The sequence below is a fragment of the Quercus suber genome, unplaced genomic scaffold (assembly GCF_002906115.3).
Source record: "Quercus suber isolate HL8 unplaced genomic scaffold, Cork oak 2.0 scaffold_183, whole genome shotgun sequence".
Taxonomy (NCBI): domain Eukaryota; kingdom Viridiplantae; phylum Streptophyta; class Magnoliopsida; order Fagales; family Fagaceae; genus Quercus; species Quercus suber.
Window position 1 is genome coordinate 220,950 of NW_027069641.1, and position 22,688 is coordinate 243,637.

The window sequence follows — 22,688 nt, forward strand, 5'->3', positions numbered from 1 at the left end:
TATTTGAAAACCAGCCTAGGTAACTCCCCCTTGAAGACAAAATCTGCACCTGCATTAGCTAGAGCAGAACCAACTACAACTTGCTGTATTACCTAATTAATATCTTTCATAATTATCATTTTGTTTCTCTCTAAGTGCAACTTAATTTATTAAATTTCAAGTGCACTATCGACTAAAAGCTTTTAAATCATTTGTTAAATGTTATCTTTATAATGGATTTTCGGCTAAAATTGTGTTACTACTTGAAGTAGATGCTCTTTGACACAGTGGACTTAAAAGACACTAATCTTGTTTTGGACTAATTCGGTTGCTACATATGCCTCTCACTTTACGGTTCTTCTACAACACAACAGATTAAATGATCATCAGTGAGATGTCAGAATCTGAGGTTGACAAATTGTGATCTCAACGGTTTTAAAACCATGTGTAGCTCCCGAATGATTTATGTGCTCATAGTTCAAAGGTAATTAGTCCTTTCAACTTTTGTTTCTCATTTAGACTAGCAGCCTTTGTTGCTAGAACTTGATCCTGTGCTCCTTTAAGCTTTAACAAGTTTTTAAACAAATTGAGGTGAATCATAACTAGAAGCAGATAGGAATATGTAACACATCATGTGATTGTGTAGGAGTCTACAGTAAGAGAAACAGAAGGATAGATACTAATGCTTATATAAGACTTTCGTTGCAGTCAAACCTCTAACCCATATTTCATATCTCTATCTCCATTTTTCTCTTAGCTGCCCTGATCTTGCCTTCTCTGTTTTTGCCAACAAAACTTGCTTCTTTCCATTTACCACTTCGTCCCTAAAAGCCGTCCACAAGTATAATGAGCTACCAACCAAGAAACGCATCTTTGTTTAGAGGCAAAGACATTTCTCTCTCTTGCATCTGCTGTCCCACCATGCTTGCTCTCAGAAACCAAAGATGTTTTATAAATTAGCATATTGACTGCAGTATTACTATTAGCTTCACCTTCCCTAGTAGCTTTGCCTCTTTATTTCCAGATGACCTTAAAGTAGCTAGAAAAACCACAAAAAGTCATCTATATGTGCCTTGGTTAAGCAATTCCTTCTCAGGCCAACAACAACAAATCCAGACTTTTATGGATCTTGGGACTCTTGGCTCCAAATTCTCCACTCGGATAATCAAGTCTGATCCAAACCAAACATCTCAAGTTAACTGGTAGTCAATACACAAATGACCCTAGTGTTTCTTGCTCATTACAGTCAATAATTGAAGCCCATTATAGACAAAACAAGCATTCTGAAATTGAACTAAGCCTATCATAGGTTTTATTCATGTGGATCCTAAGGGTATACAAACGCTTTTTTCTTTCAACTTGTCCTCATGTGCAGCTGAAATGATATATTGCTTGAGAACAATTTCCTTTGAATGTTAACTTATACATATTCTTGATTTGATCATAGATATCAACGATGTAGCCTATCATTGAGGGTGGATTACCATTGTTGGGTCATGATGGACAGAATTTGCTAGTTCAAATAACTAAGACAATGACAGACAAAGGGCTTGTCATTTTTATAGTCCTCTCATAATGAGATTTTCTACACATTGGGCATTGACATTAGTAACCTTACCGTGTTCTTGCCAATTACTTACAATAATAATAAGAAAAAATGTATGAAAACCTACAAGCTACCACCTTTAGTAATTTTTTGGAATATTCTTATGATTTGTTTCTCTTAAATACAAAAATTGGAGGACATTAGAGATATAAATGGGACAGGATCTTATCCCAAGTTGGATAAAAACCATCTCATAGCATCTAAAATTACAAAATGAATTGAATGATAACACAAACAAAATTTCATAACATCAATTGTCATGACAAGAAAGCTGCAAGCAGGTAATCAAATAATACAACTACCTCATAAAAAACCGAAAATCATACCGTGTATATGTATATGTATTCTGATAACATAGAACAACACAATAAAATAAGCATACAAAAGCTTCACTGGGTCAGAACAATCTTGATATTATATATGATATATCTCATTGAGTAACTATAGTTCCTCAAAAAATTACAAAACGAAATAAATAGAAACACAAACAAAATTGCATAACATCTATTGTCTTGATAAGAAAGTAAGTTTACCTTTAGGTTAGTGAAGGACACATGTTCTCACATAAGTACTACCATTAAGAAGAAGTATTGTTGAAATATATTTTTCTTTTGTATACATAAACAGAAAAACTTCAACATTTACCTTTAGCAATCACTTGTATGATTCAAAAATTGTTTTGAATGGAAGTATTTTGCTTGGGTATTATCTTATTCATTACACTTTGGCTTCAACTTGCATCCTTATAGAATTTGTGAATGCAAGTTTTAGGTTTTTATTGAGGGAAATAAATCATTGCCCATGACTGTGTATTTAATTAGGGCTCTTGTTCTAATAACCTTGTAATCAAAGTATACATTTCGATAAAGTTTTGTTCATTATTGGATCAAACTCTTGCATCAATTCATGACTGTATTGGCAACATCAAAATTGTTCAATTTGAAACATTACAAGAAATTAGAAATATAAAGACACACGGTCAATTACATTTTAGTAGTAAAACCAATATAAAAAAATAAAATAAAATAAAAACTAAATTTTATTACATTCTTCTTGGTTTGTACTCTAAATCCTTGTAAAAGTTTTTGTAAATGAACAATGAAACTACCTTAAGAGTCAAAATTAGAAAATATATTCAATGTTTCAATGATATTGAAAATTAGCCTATTCACAACAAGATATGGCTTCAATATATCATGGAATGCTTGTAACAGGTTCTACTTTGAAAAAATTCAGTTACAACCGAAGGCCATCTTTGATAGAGCTACTATTTTCCTAGCAAAGTACCAACACTTCATATTCCTAGCAGTTTTTATGTCAAGCTTTTCTTTATGCAGCACTGTCATGTAATGTGTCTTAGCTGCTATGCTCTTTCACGAGCTGTGTTTCTCTGTTTCGTCTGATTGTCTTACAGGATTTAGACCAGTTTTTTTTTTTTGTTTACTTTCTTTCAACATATCATTACAAGTTTTCTATCTTTTAACTCACAAAAACAATATAAATCATGGAATGCTTCAAAATATTTTCTGGCAAGATATATTGAACTTTTGGGCAGCAAAGGCTAATATTTTATCTTGTTAACAAGAAAACAAGAGATATATAGTTATTAATCCATATAATCTTTGGCCACAATAAATGAGGAAAAAATGCATAAAACAAACTCTTGTTCATAAGCTCAATTGTGCCTAAATCTAAATCCAATTTCTGCTTTGTTGTATAAGTAAATACCATATTTGTATAACATAGAAATGCCCAATTAGAATTAAAGTTCATAATTCAGCCCCTTTCTATCTTAAGTTTCAGATGCATAATCAAAGCATATTCCAAAATTACAAAGAAGAAATCAGATTATACAACACATAAAAACAGAGAACGGGTCTTCACATTTTGCCTTCTCCTTACTCTTTTTGTCAACGTTTACAAAAGTAGAAACATAAAACTCACAGTATTTCATTAGTTAGATTGATCTGTGTTTCAGATGCATAATCAAAGCATATTCCAAAAATACAAAGAAAAAAAAAAAGATAATACAACACATAAAAACAGAGAACGCGTCTTACCCAAGAGTGGGTCTCTCCTTCGAGCTACAGGAATGAAACCAAAACACTAGATCAGTAAAAATGAATGGCTATTTTTCAGCAAATTATGGATCATAACTGATAGTATCAAAGGTGGATTTTTTCGGCAAAATCAAACAAACCCAATTCAAAAAAATTAAGATAAGATCAAAACAAATACTCTCTAGATAATAAAAATCCAAACAACAAGATCCCCCAACCATTTAAAAAAAAATCCCTGAAGTACCGATTAGAGAGACATAGGAAATTTACCGGAACCACCACCAGAATTGGTGGAGCGGAACGTGGTAGCTGCCAGCTGTAGCCATGGAGATTGAGCCATGGAGTCCTAGAGAAAGATCTGATGGAAGAGAGGGAGGGAGAGAGAGTTTTTTGAAATTTGAGGAAGCTGAAGGGTGTAGAGAAAAGAGTAAATAAATGGGTGAAAGTGGTGTCACATGGATCAATGATGTGGCTCTATGATGTGTCATATTTGTATCTGTTAGATTAAAGTAATGGCTGAGATTGAAATTATTGCACCAATTGCACAGGATCTCAATCCTTATCGGTAGAGTCTTAAAGCTACATATAACTCACTAATGATTGATGTGCTCATAGTTTAAAGGTAATGCATCCTATCAACCTTAACTCTCTTCTAAACTCGCAGCCTTTGTCACTATGACTAGATCCAATCTCCAGACAAGCTGTATTTCTTTGGCCATTACCGGGTTTTTAAATCCCATAGAGGTGAACCATAACTAGAAGCAGATGGGAATTTGGGAATATGTAACACCTCATGTGATTGGTCAGGAGTGTCTTGTTACTGTTCTAAACCGTGGCACTACCGCATAATTAATGTTGCTACAGACCAAGATTACTTGGTATTTTTTAGTTCACTAAATAGTAATTCTCTCAACTTCAGACTTTCAGTCCTTTCTCTTTTGTTTTAAAAAAATAAATGATAAACAAGTAATCTTTTTACTGAAAAGAAAACAGAGCAGAGCAGAGTTCTAGAAGCAAAATATGGAAAGGTAAATGAAAAACAGAGAGATATTTTCTATATGAGAAATTGTAAAATGCATTCCTCACTTGATTACTGAAATGACCTTTGGTATTTATACTTATACAGACACACATCGAAAAGAAAAGGCGGGAAACCAAAACTGAAATGTAACAAACTCTAATAGGGAAAACCAGTCATCTTTAACAGAATTTTAAACAAATTAATGACCTGAAGACTTCTGAGTTTATGCTAAACAACACAGGTAATAAAAACTGTACTACTTATAGCTTAGTGATGAACTCTGAAGGTTATAACATGACTTGCAGCACAGCAAAAAATAATTTAACATTACCTGTCATTTGCAGCTTTTGTCTTAACATTCTATAGTCTATACGACTGTATATACTATATAGTATATAGAGAAGAATAGTATGATTGGCAAATGTTGTAAAAAAAAAATTCTATAATCTTTATAAATTTGACTGTTTGTGGCTTCTTAGTTGATCTCATTAGTTAGTTTTTGAAATGTTACAATGCACCCTCAAAATTCAATCCTATACAAGATTCTTTCTTCAGAGGTTTAATCCCAAATCAGAATAAATAAAATGTATCACAGACTATGATTCCAGGGCAGACTGCCAAATTATATGTAAAATCCAATCAAACTTAGTTAATAGAAACATAAGAACATCACAAAACCACACCAAAGAGCTTCAACATCAAGACAGAGAAAGGTATATTTACAGAAATTCTAAAGGAGATACCTATAAAAAATAAAAAAATTCTAAAGGAGACATTTTCACTTGGGTAGGAATAAGAATTCTTTGATAAGTGATAATTCTAAGAATAGGCACTTCCTGCTTTTAAATTTTTTGGAAAAAGTAAACTGTTCACCTTACTGAATGCCAGAATAGGGTATTTGCAGAAGTCAAGCTCCTCACCAATAAAACCATCTTATTTTTTCAATATAAGCAGAAGACAACTTTGTAGGCAAGGTTTAAAGAGTCACTATACTATAGTATCCACCAAGAATAATGAGACTATATGTTGGAATCTTCCAAGGTACTTCCAGCATTTAAATTTGTTGGAAGAGGATAACTACTTGTTACTACTGATTCATGTACTGAATGAAAGAATAGTGCATTTGCAGAAATTGAGCTCCTCAGGTAAGATTTAGAGAGTCACTGTACTATAGTATCCAACATTAATGAGAATATATGTTTAAATTTACTGTTCTCTATTTAAAAAAGGGTGGAGAGGTCACATTACTAAAAGAAGCTGGTGCCCAAATAAGCCAAGTCATCGTAAAGTGAATGCCTACCATTACAGCCATTTAGGTGGAAATGGCCAATGTAATTTCCTATCACTAATATGTCAAAAACAACAAGAGTTTGCCGCATTCTTCAACCTCCAATTTCAATGTTGTCTAGGCACTAACTTGACCTGATGTCTCATGGTGATTTTTGAGTCAATGTAAATGCATACATGCATCTATCCTTTAATCTTCTAAAAGCTCCATAAACCATGTAAATGACAGATAAATAAGAGCAAACAGCAATTAGATATTTAAACCCAGTTTAACAATACTACATCCAGGTTTGCGTGAGAGTGTATGTGGAATTCATATAAATGGAACATAAATTTCAAATTTAATCCTGGAATATATTTGGAAGACCCCAAAATTTCAAAAATTCAACCTGCTTAGTCCATCAATATACGTTAGAATTTCCTATCGACAGCTCATATACTAAACAGGCAATGGCATTACCAAACTACAGTTACAAAAGCTGACCTTTAATGATATAATATAAACACCATACCAAACCAACATAACAGACCTCATGTATGTCTATTCTAAGAACACAGAACAACACAACAAAAGAGGCATATAAAAACCTCATTGGGATAAATAAAAAAATAAAATAAAAGCTTGATATGATATATCTCATTGAATAACTATAGTTCCTCAAAAAATTACAACAAAAAATGAATAATAACACAAACAAAATTTCATAACATCAATTGTCATGACAAGAAAGCTGCAAGCAGGTAATCAAATAATACAAATACCTCATAAAAAACCAAAAAGGCAATAAAGGTTCATGCCCTTCCAGCAATCCTCAATAAAGGAGAAATGATACCCTGTAGCTCTTGCAAAGAATGTTGTATCCGTATCTCCTCCTCAACAGACCGCTTAAGGTTTCTAATTTGACCCTTCAAGGCCTCAGAACCTCTAATATCTTCAACCCGCATTTCAAGAACCTTCTTTGTCAATCCCATCAACAAACCTGAGAATCTTGGCACTGTAGAATACTTTTGTAAGAACATAAACAGTAACCCAAGCTCCTCATTATCCAGATTCTCAACACACTTCAACAATTTCCTCCTTGCCACCAATTCCTCCATCACCGCCACCACATTCTCCGGATTCTTATTGCCCAACACCGACACCAGTGCCTCCTTGTGCCTAAACTTCTTCAACAACTTATCATGCTCTGCCAACTTTACCTTCTTTGGCCTCATAACCAAATAATCCCCCCACTTAGGCTTATCACCCTGCCCTCTATGAAAATACCGAAAATATGAAGGCCTCATAACCCTTCTCTCCTCCTCCACACCTAAACTCCAAAAGCTTCTCAAACCACTCTCCACATTCTCCTCCTTCGTTTTTCTCTTCCCAACATACATTACCCCATTCGAACTCCCAATCACTCTCACCCCACAATCTGGTGAAAACCCAACTGACATAAGTGGTGCAGGGAACCTCATAGAATGTGTGACCTTCATCCTCCCATAATCGAACACCTTCATATACCCATCCAATCCCACACTCAAAACCCTATGCTCCCTCCCTTCCTCAACATTCTCCTTCCCAACTCTCCCTACACAAACTGAAGTAACCGTCTTGGTATGACTCTCCATCGAATAAACCATCTTCCCACCTCCAATAAAATCCCAGATCTTAACCGAATTCCCACCTGCAGTAGCAACTAACCCCCCAGATGGCAAAAAAACCACACTTTCAACTGGTTTTCCATGGTTTACCTCCATAACTGTTTTCGAACCAGTCACTCTCACATCCCAAAGCTTAACCGTATGATCATAGGACCCAGTGACACACATTTCATGACTAACAGGTGAAAAATCACCACAACGCACATAGTCCTTATGACCCAAAAGCTCTAAAAGTGGGGTCTCAGAAGCAACATCCCAGTACTTAACAACAGCATCATCGCCACCAGAGACCAGATGGAGCTTATCATGAAGTGGGTATTTGAGAAAACGTACTGGGCGTGTGTGGGACCTGAGTTTACGAAGTGGGGTCCGCGTTTTGACATCGAACACTTGGATTAGACCCGAGAGGTCAGACGCGGCGATCAAGAGACCGTCACAGCGGAACGAGGCGGAGGAAACTACGTCGGAGAAGGAGGAGATGGTGGAGGAAGGAGAGAGGGTTTGGGGATTGAAGATTTTGAGTGAAGTGGAGTGAGTAGCGGCGAAGGGGTGAGGAGGCGAAGGAGAGAAAGTAAGGGAAGTGATGGAGGAGATGAGGTCTGGGATTTGGTGGGTTTTGAAGGAGGACCAGTACTTTGATTCTGGGGTTTGTTTTGGGGTTCTGGGTTTGGGTTTGAGCTTCGGTTTGATGGGTTTGAAGGTTGAATTTGGTTCCGCCATGGAAGGAGGTTGTGCAAAGTTACAGGTCTAAATTTTGGAAGTTTAGGGTTTTAGACAAGGAATACCGAATATGTGTGTATCGTGTTGGTTGTGGGGTTTTAGGCTGAGAATTGATACGTCACCGTTTGGCTCTGTATTTGCCGCGCATGCAGGAAGGGGTAAAAAGGTAAATGCATATTATAATACTCTATTTTGAATTTGCAATAATATACTCCAGTATATAAAAGGACTCATTAATATTATCCTCAAAATATTGAAACCAGAAGATAAAAAAAATTCACCTCAAGCTCAAGGTCAAGGATTTACGTTGCTGAAGCAAGTTTAGAGCGTAGTGTTATGATCAGGAATCATTTTTTTCCTCTCCAGACTCCAGAGAAAGTCATTTACATACCAAACGTCATTTATTAATTATCACCCAAAACAGAACCTTTTTTACAGGCGGCGGTTCTGGCAGAATGACGGTAGCAGGAGGCTGACGGCGGTGGCGCCCAAGATTTCTCTCTATCTCGCTCGCTCTGTGAGTGCCTTTACGGACTCTCTCTCTCTCTCTCTCTCTCTCTCTCTCTCTACTGTACAATACTCAGTCTCTTTTAACATCCCAAAGGACCCAAACTACGTAGTTTTGATTCTTTTCTTTTCTTTTTCTTTTTACTTAATCAAATATTAAAATTTTATTTAAAAAGTTAAATTTATTTAATTTTTAAATCTTTAAAGGAAAAAATATATACTAGGGGAAAAAGTTGCTAATTTAGTTAAAAATTTTAAGAATACAGAGAGTAGTAAAAAAAAAACTGGTATTTAATCCAAATAAACCCAAATCTATAATTTATTGAAGTAGTGAAAATTCAAGAAACCCATCCTTCAAATCCAATCGAGCCTATGAACCTTTTCTTTAAAAGTATTAGTTAGAAAAAAATGTTATTTTCAAACACTAAAAAAAACTATTTTATCTATTTTAATATATTATTTTTATTAATATGCCCTACATCACATCTCTTATTTTAAGACATCATCATTAAAATAACTTAAAAAATAATAATAAACTCCTAAAAAAAGAAAAAGAAATAATAAACTCACATGAATATAAATAAAATAAAACTAAAAAAAAAAATAGAAGAGAGAGAGAGAGTAAAACTCATCTATGAGTTAAAAAATGTGTAACCCTTACATAAGTATAATTTGAACTCATATATGTATAGTTGTGATTGTTTTAGTTATACCGTGCATATGTATAGGTTATACACTAATATTAATATATAGAGAGAGAGAGAGGTGCAAGGCGGAGTAGTTTTCTTAACATAGAACTGCACCACATTGTTAATATCCAATTTAATTGCAATTTTTGTAATAGAATTTTAATTGCTAAATGGTTGCACTAAATTACAACAAATTTTTGCAAATATAAATAATAAAAACAAAATTTAGGTACAATACCTTAGATGCTGTTTCTTAAGTTTCCCATTTAAGATTGAGTCATGTGGCTATTTAACTAAAAAATATCATTCCATCCCACGAGAAAAAATCATATGGCAAAATTTTAAGAGAGGAACTTAAAGAATAGCACCTAAATACTATACCTAAATCTTGCCCAAATAACAAAAAAAAATTTATGGGAGATACGAATAACAACTTAATTGACCTTATTAACTTTTTATGTGCTTGTTTCTCAAAGGAAATATATATTTTAAAATAAGTAATTGTAGTAAATTATAATTTGTCTCTCTAGCCTATTTACATTATCCTTCCTTCCTTTTATAAAGTTTTTTTTTTTTTTGTTTCATATGTTTTTAAAATATATATATATATATATATATAAAATAAATAGACATAAGACATCAAAAAAAAGTTGTATTTATCACATAATCATTTGAACCCAAAAAAATAAAATTTAAAACTTATAACATGATTTTAGATTGCATTTTAACTTCAAGCCAAGATATTACTAACTGATTTCATTTTGGTGTTTATTTTTGCTTATAATTCGGAACTAATAAATATTAATAAGTGTTACGTCCACAACATTTTCACAACAAATCATAAGTGATTAGTTGTTATTGGTTCAAATTTGAATCTACCAGTGAGATTATTTTTTTGCGCCAACAATAACAACTAATAACAACCTACCACTTAAGATTTGTTAGTGAAAATATTGTTGATATAACATTCCTCATTATTAATTTCAAATCCAATGAGATTTTCCTCTAGTAAATTTCGTTCATCTACTATTGAACTGTTCTAGCCTTCTAGGCCACCTCATCATTTTTTTCTTTTTCTTTTTTTTGTCGTGTCAACACTCTATTTGTTGAATGCTCCTTTGTAGTTTAAAGAATGTTAACAGAAAGTGACTCCTTGGAAAATTTTCAAGGAAGAAATTACAACACTTGAACCAAATTTCAAAGACTAAGTATATTTTGATATATTTTGGCAAACCGATCATGTAATGTCTATCATTTATCATAGGGGAAGAATCCCTTCATATTTAAATCCTTCAATTTTAATCAAGATATAAGAGATCTAACATTTAAAAAATTCAATGATCTTAAAAATGCAAATAAACTAGACAATTGGGCCTTCTTGCATATGATATGCATAAGTTGTTCATCAGGCCTGTTTAAATAGACAACCTTCAGAGATCTTTCTTTAATTATCCCTTGAACATTCAACGAGAGGAGGAGGGAAAAAAAAAAAGGATCCAACCCTGCAGCATGTGCTGTTAATTTGATGAACACCATAAAAGAGAGGTTCCATATTCCAGATCCATGAAACTTTTTCTTGTTTCAAGAACCAACGCTTCACAGACATGGGATCATGATTTAATCTTCTTTTCCTGGAAATCTCAGCCTTTCAACATGCCAACTCTAATCAGAGATTGATTTTATAACATTCGCTTGTCTTTGAACAGGTATATTGATTATCGATACTTCAAAAATATAACTCAGTTATTAAAGGAAGTAGATGGAGGCAACCCAAATTAAGATATGGCATTAAACAAGAGGATCTTTGTACTGTTACAAATTTCCTCACTGGGCAAGGCTAATTCCCATCCCCACCTGTCCCCCTTCCCAAAAAAAAAAAAAAAAAAGCCTAAGGAAACATCCTTTAAACTGAAAATTGAAAAAATGGCACTGCTTCACAACCTGTTTCTACAAACTTGTACCTAAGGTAGTGCTGTCCTACATATACAAACGTGCAAGTTTAAGTTTTTAGTCACTAGCTGGAGGCCCCTGCACAATGAAAAGATAAAAAAGTCAAACACAGAATAAATGTATATGAACAAAATATTATCTACAGATATTATCAAGGAAATATTTCCCAGTGCAGAAACAATACAAGATGACTTGTAATTGAATCTAAAAAGATTGTTTGAAGTGACAGATGGATAAGGCAATTTAACCATTCCAATTGAAAAAAAATCCAAGGACTTTTTTTTTTTTTTCCTAATTTGTCCAATTAGGTTGATGTCACAAGAGAAAAAGTTTATGACTGGGTCCAATGAAAAAACGTCCATCTTCGGTAACTTCTTCAATCAAAGATGAGATGATACCACATTTGGCAGGGTATATTTTACTTCATACCTGATGTTCTTGATGCAGCTAAATTATCTGCAGCTCTTTCTGAATCTCCTGTCCTTGTCTGGCCTTTGTTTTCCTCTCTTGAAAGCCTCAGTGACCTCAACTTGGATGACCTAATTGAATTTATCAAAGGGGCATCTTCCTCTTCCTCTTCATCTTGCTTCTCTTCTTCATCTTGAGCGCCTTCTTGGTCATAAGCACTGATAGAATCCTCGTCTTCACTTGAATTGTGCTCATCAAAAAGTCTCTTTCCCTCTATATTACGCCGCTTACGAGGACGACCCCTGCGCCTGACAGATACCCCTTCTTTCTCGTCTGCATATAATTGACCATATTAGTCTTCACATTACAATCAAGAGTCCACAATTAAATAATATGTATATGAAACCAGAGAAATTTATGACTGGGATTTATTAGCACACTAACAATTCGAAAATAAGTAACCCTTACAGTTCACACAGTCCAAATACTTATAAGACTTTCAACTGCACTATAAAATGGCCAGCCAATGAAACATTTATCTAACAGAATTCTGTGTATGCGCACTTGTGTGTGTGTGTGTGTGTGTGTGTGTGTGTGTCTGAGAGAGAGAGAGAGAGAGAGAGAGAGAGAGAGGAGGCAAGTAAAACCAACATTAGTGATAAATAAGAAACTAGCTTAATTGGTTACTATGTAACCAAGAGGAAAGATTTTGGAATAGTGACTATGAATGAAGCAAAAATGTCCAATAGCAGTAACTTGCCCACTTCAGATCCAGGGGGAAGCATCAAAAACTAGTAAAAAAAAGCACAGTAGTACCTTGCAAACCTTCATTCTTTGCATACTTCTCACGTAAGCTGTCAACAAATGTGTAATAGGGGCGCCAGCCACTTGGATCTTCATCTGTATTTACATTCTCCGTACGGTTTTGAACATCCTTGACACTATTTGCACAGCAATTAGTGTTAACATGAGCCATAATGGAAGTTTAAGTGGGAAATATTCACAATGCCAACATATTATAAAGAAAAGAAGAAATCCTTATTCCTTACATGTCAAGTACATCAGGTGTAGGAAGTTTTGATACAAAATGGAGCACAGTGCCTTCCAAGAATGACAACTGCTTTGGAGCATCTACAAAAGCATAATCAATACCATCCTTGACAATTTTTAAGATGTCTGACCTATGCTTGTTCCGAGCAGCACCCACGAAAGTTCCAGAAAGCCGAGTAGCAAGATCTTTACATTCTATAAAAGACTTGCTAGTCAAGGGTTCCTCGTCACTTTTGGAAAGTTCTACAATATGCCGACGGTAGGCCTGCACAGATCCAGAATAGGAAAGCTTATATAGCACTTAAAATAAATAAACAAAAACATACACTACAGAAACTAAAGGAAGGAACTTTGTACTTTCCCTAACCTAAAAACTCCCAAGACACAGTGATCAGATGCATCCTATAGTTTCCCTAATGTAGTATATATTCTCAAGGCATGAAGTCCAAAGGAACTTGTGGCACCAGGTAAAGCCTCATAATTTACCTTAACTAGCAATAAGAACTTCCATTGAAAAACAGAAAGCAGAAGTAAAATCTGTAAAGCTAAGGCATGGAAAGAAGAATTTAAGCAACAGAAAGAAAAGCAAATTTAGAAAAACCATAAGACAGACAATTTTATTTTTTCTCTTTTTGTCTCTGCTCTGTGTATATCATTTACTTTTCTTTTCAGGATATGATATCATTTAGTTTATGTAATAACATTTGAAGACACAAGAAAGTACCCAGACAAGCACCAAGTACATTAAGCCCATCTGTAAATTCGTACTTAAGTCAGCATTTTTGACTAAATGAAATTTCTCAACCGCACAGTCATGAGGCTCACCCTTTTCAGCGCTTCTAAGAAGATGTTGGAAAGGTCAGCATCTTTTTTCTTTAGCACAGTGATCAGATGCTTAACAATCTCTGCCACACCTGTTCCATGCATTACGAAATGAGAAATAATCTCTGGACCAAGATACTCCTGCATTAAAAACTGGCTTTCAGGATCAAACAGATAACAAGCATATTCATGTCATTGCAAAGAAGAATTCCCAACAGGTTTAATGTCAAGAAGAGTAACAAAAAAATCATACTTTTAACACACAACAGAGATATGTTCACCTTCGGAACTGCATCGCCAGCAACCAACTTTGCAGCAGCAATCATGACTGCATCTCTATTTGTCTCCTCAATATACTCTTTATTCACATCTTCATCTTCTGTCTCATCTGAAAGAAACATTAAGGAAGATAACTATAGATTCTAGATGGAAATCCAAGCAAGTACAGCATGAAACATGAGTGGCCATCTTGAATTATGAAGTTCATGACCAATGTTGGTTCTAGACCCCCAAATATGAACAAAAGGTAGTAGACTACAAGTACCAAAAAGTGTACTTTTTTATTTCTAGATGTAATGTTATCTACTGTTCAAATATATAACCAAAGATATTAATCATTTGGCCAAAAAATTCAAGCTAAATGTAAAATATTTTCGCCTTCATGGTTTGTAGACATATTTGAATAGAAAAAAGATAATCCAACCAAAAATAAGTAAAATGGAAGATGCTTTGCCATTCTTAATGGTGGCATGCCATAATCGTTTATCCTAACTAAAATACCATACTTCTAGAAATAAAGAGGTATAAAAATATTAAATTACCTGAAATATTGAGCTGTTGTTCACAAAGTTTCCAGAACTTTTGAAGAATAGATATATCTGGACAATATCCTAATCTTTCCAGCTTTGTTGAAGTATAATTCGTCTTTCTGAACAAAAACCATGCTTCGGCAAGTATAGTACAAACCTTGGACAGAGAATAGATTTTATTAGATCAAAATTGGGGCATTCGGAAAAAAAAAAAAAAAAAAAAAAAAAAACTGAGTAAAAATATTTCAAATTTGTGCTTCTTGTTGAAATTTGATAAATTAAAGTAAAAATGCTCACCCTGCAAGCCAGTTGATTTCCATGTTTACTCATTTCCTCCACTTCAGAAAAGTTGTTAAGAAAGTAATCAAGTTGCTCAAAAAACGTGTTTCGTTTAGATAGTAGTGAAGATAAAGATGCTTCAGTCACAGTTTCACTATTTACAATGGAGTGCAGACACCACGCCAAATGCAAATACATGTTCAGAAGAAGAAAACTGACAACCTGAACCAGCATGAGCAGCAGATCAATATAAATGCTTGCAAAAAAGAGAGTAGGAGAAAGAAATGTCTGATTAATTAGCAAGTTACATTTGACACACCTCGTCTTCCATATTTCTAAAACTACTGAGGACCATGACAATTTCTTCGTATAAACTCTCAATTGGCACAGCCCTTGACAATTGAAGCTCATACAACCTTTTCAAATTTACAAGAAGAGAATACTCATCACCACCATCCTGCAGAGCTAAAACATGTTACATTATATCCAAGTGGCCCACAATCAAGGAAAAGGAAAGATTATGGTTGAAACATACCACAACTTCTTTGATTGCAGCTTTAAGCTTAGCAATAAGTCCATCTTCAAGTTCTTTTAATTCACTACGGGCAAAATCCTGCAGCTCCCCTTGACTCTCAGTGGAACAAAAGTTTATAGCCTTCACACAGGATCTCAGTGCCTCCTTCTCACCATGCTTAAAAAAGCCTCTTTTATAAGCTGAAGGACACTTCTAAAATTCTGAATGGCAAAGCAGGAAAGCATTTAGTATGAATTTAAGTTGTTAAAAATATAAACTAGCCTGCAGACACAAGTAATTCTGTGACCCACCTGCTCCTGCCTCTTCAAGGAATAAAGCTCAAGGTTAGTATGCAAAATAATCTCAACTAATGACGGCGCTTTCCGTTTGTCTGCCATGAATTTGCGCAAGAGCAATGGATAGTTCTTCATCATGGCAACAGTGACATCCCTCTGTTGTTTTCAAATACTTCCTGACAATCAGAATAAACAAACAACCCTAAATACATAGTTGTTCATAATCAACTGAGTAATCATTCTTCTTAACTTCTAAAAGCAAACCAATGAAGATAACTTAATAACACCCGATCATGCCAAAAATAAATAAAATATATTCCATATCAAAAACCTCTCGTTTTCTCCTATAAACACAAAAATGTCATCAGAACTGACAATGCAACAGCAAAGAGAACTTTATTCCCAAAAGTTTGGGGTAGGCTATGGATCCTTAACAGACATCTTCAGAACTGACACTGTCAATAAAGTTTACATGGTTACTTAAGGTTGTTTGGATGAACAATTTGAAAATCTCTTAGAATGTCCAAAATGACAGGGCCAAAATTTAAATTGCATGGAATTTCTCAATCCCATCAAATAAATTTCCTTAATTTGATGAGTATATTAAAATAAACAAAGAAAAATTTTAGAGTATTATTAGTAGTTATAATGATTATGGTGGTAGTGGTGGCACTAGTTTGATGATTGAGGCAGTACGATGTCACAGTGTTGGTGGTGATGATGGTGGGGGCGGCAAGGTCGTGAGGAAGGACGTGATGGTAATGGCAGTGGCAGTGGCAGTGGCAGCAACAGTGATAATGATAGTAGTGATAATTTGAAAAATATAATGGTGGTTATATAATAGTAATATTATTTACATTTGACACCATTCATTAGAAATTGAACTCGGGATTTGGACGCTTGAAAATCCCTAGTTCAAACATCTTTATCTTAAAAAATTTTAATAACACTATTTTTCTAACCCAAACAAGGGAAACAAACAATAGAAATTCTCAAATTATAACTTTTAAGTAAAATTCCTCATCCAAACAAAACATATCAGTATTTAAGAAAAACAAGAACAAATTGCATAATTGAGGAATTACACACTTTTGAGCTTTAGTGTAATACTGCTTGCGATTATCAGTAGCAGGTACAATCCTCTCTCCAACTGCCTTTTTGACAGAAGCACACAGAAGCCGTACCAAGTTTGTTGCATCATCATCAGTAAGCTCAATCAATGGATTCTCATCTAAGAGCATGGAGATAATACACTTCCAATCCTGCAAGTGAAATATGACGCATCATCATTAAAGTAATAAAAGGATTTTTACTCCACAAAAGTTAATATTAGTAGAACATTTCGTTATCATTCTAATCTAGTTTGTTATATATTAATATTACATCTTCTCAAGGCTAAAGAAATTAAAAAACTCTTTAGAAATTTATTGGAGCCTTCGATAGGAACACTAATATAGCAAGAACATTCAGGTAGAAGGTGAACTCAACCATAAATGCTATATGTTTGGCACTTTGCCCAAAACCCAAACCCAAACCCAAACCCAAATTCACTAAATACATGGTTGTGGTTCATTTGGCCAGCTTATTTTACCTGCTTGTTTAGGTATAGCTTTTTAAATCCTCACTTGCTTCTAGTTATAGCTTATTAAAAGGTCACTTCTGGAAACGTACCCAATTTTTAAAAATAAGCTATCCCAAACAAACACTAAGAATGAAAATTGACCAGGCCAAGTTGCTCTCAAAACAGTTGGACCAAGTTAGTAGGGCTAGAGTTGTATACCTTCTTGCAGATCTTATGTACTTTGTGTTTCCTAACGTTTCAATCACAATGTACAAATCAAACATGAAATAAACCATCTGGGGATAAATGACGTTTTAATCAATATAAAGCCACAGTATGCAGCTGTCTTGGTATGATGAGGAAGTGCCTTCCACCCAAAGCAGCATAAGTCAGCCTGAGTTCAAAAATCAACCTCTCAAAAAAATTTGGGGGGTAAGAGACAGCCTATCAATCACCTCACCCAAACCTCGCAAAAGTGAGATTTTAGGGCACTAGATACAACTTTTTTATTATCTTTTGCTTTCTGCTATACACACATGCACAAAGCAAAATAAAATAAAAAATGAACCCCAAGAGGTAGCACATTCGGTTCAGGACAGGATGACGCCTCATTGGAATGGAGGTCCACTAGTTTGAATCTCCCCTTCCCCCTCCCCTTGAGGCCATAACTAACTTATAGAAAAAGGATTAAAAAGAAAAGGAAAAAAAATAAAATAAAAATATATTATTGCATATATAAGTAGAAAATTTAAATAAATAAATAAATCTATTAGAGCTATTTATGCACAAAAAAAACTAAGGAAGGGGGGGGGGGGGGGGGGGGTTTGTTTTTATCTTAATTATTACATATGATATTTCAATCCACTCTAAGTATGTTATATGCAGTATAAAATTTTAGTTGGGCTTGATTCAGGAAGGCAGCAAAGAGTATAGTTTTGGATATTATAGAACAAAGGAAAAGAATACATGCAATCTAACACAATTAGTTAGTGAGGATCCTTAGCAGACCCAAATTTTATTGGGGTCTCCCACCCAGACCTCCTATGTAGCCTAGTACTCAGAAAATCATAACAACATACCTTCATAGCCTTCATGTATTCCCAAACATCATCAATGACATAGATACTTAAAATAGGATCAGTTGAAAACTCTCTTAGTATTTGCAACATTCTGCCAAGATGGACCTCTGAAGAAGCGCTGCTGTCGCCTAGAAAGAATATTTTAATCATCATAAGTGCTTTAGTTAACAGAAACATAATTAGCATGTGGCACTATAGAGTTCATGTAAGTAAAACCTTTTGTGCCAGGCTGGGAAGTGTTAAACTTTTGAGCAATCAGGTGATCATAAACTAATGCTCCTATAGCATGCCTGATTTCTGGTGGATCATCAATCAATAAATCATATAAAGGACCCAAGTCATCATCGGGTATAAGCTGATGTCTGCAACAGACCAAAACCAATTTTTAGTGTAAAATTCTTGCATAAACAGTCATCAAAGAGGAAAAAAATTATTAATAACAAAGAATTCACCAAAAGGTTGATTAACAAAGCCTCACCTTAGTAGTTGTTTTACAAGTCCTATGGCACAGACAGCCACAGAAACATCAATGTCATCAGCAAGCTCAATCATCCGGTTAGAAAATCTTTCAGTAAATAAACTAAGAGTTGGCACATTATCATCCGCCTCATAAAGATTTTGCAATGCAAGGATCGAAGCTCTTCTAACGCCAGCATTCTTCAATAGCAATAAGATAAAAATAAGCAATTTTAGATTTCTCTAGCATGAGTGATCAAAATTAATTTGTAATTAATCAACAACTCTAACTTACTTTGTCATTCAGTGTCCACCCAAGATACTTCAAGTACAAATCCTGTAAGAACAGAGAAGGATATGATAAAATCCATGAACCAAGTGACTGTATGCATGACGTTCGAATGTTTGGGTCAATGTCTCGATAACGGTGGACAAATAACCTTGCAAAAGCAACACATCAATGTTTTAGGAAATATCTAATAAGTAGATAAAACAAAAGTTTTATTAATTCCGATCCTGTTATTCGAAATGAAATTAATTGATTTATTAAGTCAGTGAAGCCTACCCAGTAAATATTTGCGCATCATCTCCTCCAATACTGTTATCTGTTCATGAGTTGTTGAGAACCTTTTATTTAGTGACTCCAGACGAGACCCTCAGTTCGTTTCTTCTTTTCAGCATCCAACTGTCTACGAGTAGTTTCACGCTGTGCACCGAGCATTTTAGCAACAGCTATGAAGGATGTGACAAGTCGAAGGCCCATCAAGGAAGCAACTTGACGGTAAATTCTTGGCGGAGTACTGCATAGAATGGAAACCAGGAGAGCACTAGACTAAGCTACTTTCAAAAAATTTGCCATAAACTCAAAACTAAGTAATGGTTGAGACTAACCAAGATAGTGCAATTATATAGTCCATACACTTGTCGAACAAAACCTGATCAAATAATGGTCCATGTTGACACTCATGAACTAAATTGTCCCAGAATGATTCAAGATTATCTTTGAAGTTCTTTAACTCCTTCCTTTTTGAATTTTGATAATCCTCAACTTCTCCCTAAGATTCCAGAAAAGTCAAGCAAAAACTATGGGCAAACGATCTTGATCATGAACTTTAGATACTTGGATCATGTTATTAACACATAAAAATTCTAGGAAACAACGACTGAAAGGCATCAAGAAAGAAAGAGGGTATAGGAAACTAGAAATAATAATAATGCAGTAGGTTAGGATACTGTTCTAGCAAGATTCACAAGAGCAACCACAACGTCATCAACATCTGTCTCATCCAGGAACTCTTCCTTGATATGATACTTAGCTCCACATGCCTGGTTTAAATTTCATCAATCAGTTCCAAAACCAGAATTTTTTAGTAAAATATCAAGTTGCTAAGTCAATAGGTATAGTGTTCTGATTAAAAAATTAATGATACATCAGAGTTATAAAATTCTAACACACTTCACTGTCTTAAATTTCAAAGGAGATTTTCTTTCAGCCTTTGACTCTAATATGGGATTTAAAAATTCTATCACTCTAATATTTATCCTTTTGATCAAAGAGTTTTTAAATAAAAATTTCTCCGTTACCTCAAAGAGCATCATCAGGAGTTCAACCATTGCAGGTTTTGGAGCCTTTTCATATCGCTCAACCCAAAGCTTGACCACTTGAGGAATAAATTTCCCATTGCCCTTGACGACCTCTGCATGAACCGTACACCAAAGTTAACCCAGCTTATAAAATTGCATAAACCAGGACCTTAAAAGAAGAGTGCTCTTGATACTATAAGGAGGAAGGGAGAGGGGACGAAACAAAAATCTTCTTTAGAAACCGTTTGGTAGAAACAGATATAAGAGTACATTTGAAAGTAGAAGCTCTCATTCATCATAATAAATTACCAACTGCCCCAAAATTTTAAGCTATTCAGAAATAATCTAACACTCCCCCCCCCCCCCCCCCCAATAGGTGGAACTAACACATGGAATTTTTAACTTTTAAATGAGATGCGGAGTGGAGACAAAGCTCAAAATTAGGACCATTTTAATACCACGATAAATTTCCAATTGTCTCAAAAGCTTATGCAATTATAAAATGGTGAATTTAACATTACAGATTAAAAATAAAACAAGGCAACAATGCCTTATGATATAAAATTTAGATGCAATACAATATATACAATTTGATGCAAGAGTCACTATCAAGGTAAAGGTCTTCTACAATCATGGATACATTTCAAATGATATAATCAACAAGACAGATCTCTAAGGATTACGTGAATAGCATGTATCCAAATCAGTGAAGCACAATTATCATTATAAATTTACAATCCACAAGGATTCAGTTTTAGCTGCCCATCCTTCTCACTAGAAGCTACTCTCACATTTTTATGACATAGAGGTTACCAAGCACAAGTACAGCCACTCCATTCCATGCACACACTTATTAGGCAAGACCATACCAAAGCAACCCCCTCTAAGAACCCCATTTTAGTGAGACCAACACTAGGTAGCGACCATAAAGAAAAAAAAATCGCAAAACCATACAAGAAAATACAATTCCAAACTACTCTATGTAAAGAAACACACTCTCATTAACACTACAATTAACAACAACAACAAAAATAAATAAATAAATAAAAATAAAATAAAACCACTTGCAACCTGAGCTATTTTCATTTCAACTTAAAATTTCCCATTAATCCCAACACTCTCATAAACAAAAAAACCACCAGCAATCTGAGCTACTTGCATTTCAACTGAAAATTTAGTTACATCCCAACTCAGTAATTATGGGTCGGTTTGGTTAGGCGTTTTAGGATATTAAAAGGGCGTTTTTAAAACCTAAAACTCTTTTTTGCAACCACAACTCCTCGTTTATTTTTTTTTTCTACAAATGCTAATTTTAAACTCAAATCACAGTTATCAAACAGCCTATACGAACGCACCCTATATAAAATACTGGAAACTCCAATTGAATAGGCACCAAAATTGCAATAATTCAACATGGAAATTCTAAATAACTATCTCCAATCCGAACAGTAAATCATTTCCACCATTAGACATACCAATGAAATTCTCAAAGTTACAATTCTACAGAAATTTGCATACCAATCAAGCTGAGGTCGTTGGCTTTGTGAGCCGAGGCCGAAGTTCCTTCAGAGGCACGACTCCGCTTAGACTTAGGACGAAGCTCTTCGAAATCTTCGGGCGAGCTCTCCCGGTCCACGGACTCATTTGCTTCGCCGGCCCGGTCGCCGTTGGCCTTACCGGTCTGGTTCTCAACGACACCCTGATGAGCCCTAGGTCTTTTCTGCTCCACTCAAAAACACACACACAACGAAAATCAGTTCAAATTGTATAGCAGAGAGAGAAAGAGAGAGTGAGAAATGGAAATGGATCTCACCGGAGGACGCGTTGAGGTCTCGGAAGGTGGAGCCAGATTCTCCATCGCGCTTTAGAAGCTAAACCCTAGAAATCAATTTTAGAGAGAGAGAAAAAGAGAGTGGGAATTTTCAATTTTTGAGACCTAGAAGTGAAATTAGAGAGAGAGAGAGAGAGATCGGGAAGAGACTAATCTCCCGCCAAATGATAAATTTGGGAACCATGGATTAGCCACAAGATCTAAGTATAGAGCGTGGTATGGTACGAGAGGGCTATACTCAAGTAAAATTATTGCTTATTGTTTTTTTTTTTTAATAATAATTAAATAAATTGCTTCTTTTCTTTTTTTTTCTTTTTTTTGTTAGTTAGACCTTTTTTTGTTAGTTAGACCTAGATGGCAGAATTCAAATTTTATTATTATTTTTTTTTTTAAGAAAGGAATTTCATGGAGTAATTGAGGTAGGTAGTTACACAAAAATTTTCATAACATTGGGAAAAATAACTTTCATTTTTGAATTAAGAAGTTCTTAATTAGGGAATTTAATTATTATTCTAATAACAAGAGGAGCATTT

At 34.6% G+C, this 22,688-nt stretch overlaps 2 protein-coding genes across 2 annotated transcripts; both read right to left on the minus strand.

Moving 5' to 3' along the window:
• Positions 1–3,447: 3,447 nt before the first annotated feature.
• LOC111999835 (protein SLOW WALKER 1) lies at positions 3,448–8,437 on the minus strand. Its single transcript, XM_024031950.2, has 2 exons — positions 6,716–8,437; positions 3,448–3,669 (listed from the first exon to the last, which is right to left on the minus strand). Exon 1 carries the CDS (start codon positions 8,318–8,320, stop codon positions 6,746–6,748), a length of 1,575 nt encoding a protein of 524 aa, XP_023887718.2. The 5' UTR covers positions 8,321–8,437; the 3' UTR covers positions 3,448–3,669; positions 6,716–6,745.
• Positions 8,438–11,276: 2,839 nt separating this feature from the next.
• LOC112002340 (sister-chromatid cohesion protein 3) lies at positions 11,277–22,370 on the minus strand. The gene is given in 24 exon segments (XM_065778455.1): positions 11,277–11,544; positions 11,896–12,207; positions 12,691–12,815; positions 12,924–13,189; positions 13,750–13,887; positions 14,028–14,134; positions 14,568–14,712; positions 14,853–15,056; positions 15,154–15,291; positions 15,370–15,536; positions 15,539–15,569; positions 15,660–15,820; positions 16,732–16,906; positions 18,285–18,412; positions 18,501–18,646; positions 18,763–18,941; positions 19,036–19,180; positions 19,302–19,392; positions 19,395–19,540; positions 19,632–19,795; positions 19,974–20,066; positions 20,325–20,437; positions 21,843–22,044; positions 22,138–22,370. Coding segments are annotated over 24 exon segments (3,435 nt in total). The 5' UTR covers positions 22,183–22,370; the 3' UTR covers positions 11,277–11,530.
• Between the last annotated feature and the right edge of the window lie 318 nt (positions 22,371–22,688).

Bases quoted from the DNA above. Each gene is read 5' to 3' on its own strand.
- LOC111999835 (XM_024031950.2), bottom strand. From the start codon at position 8,320: ATGGCGGAACCAAATTCAACCTTCAAACCCATCAAACCGAAGCTCAAA.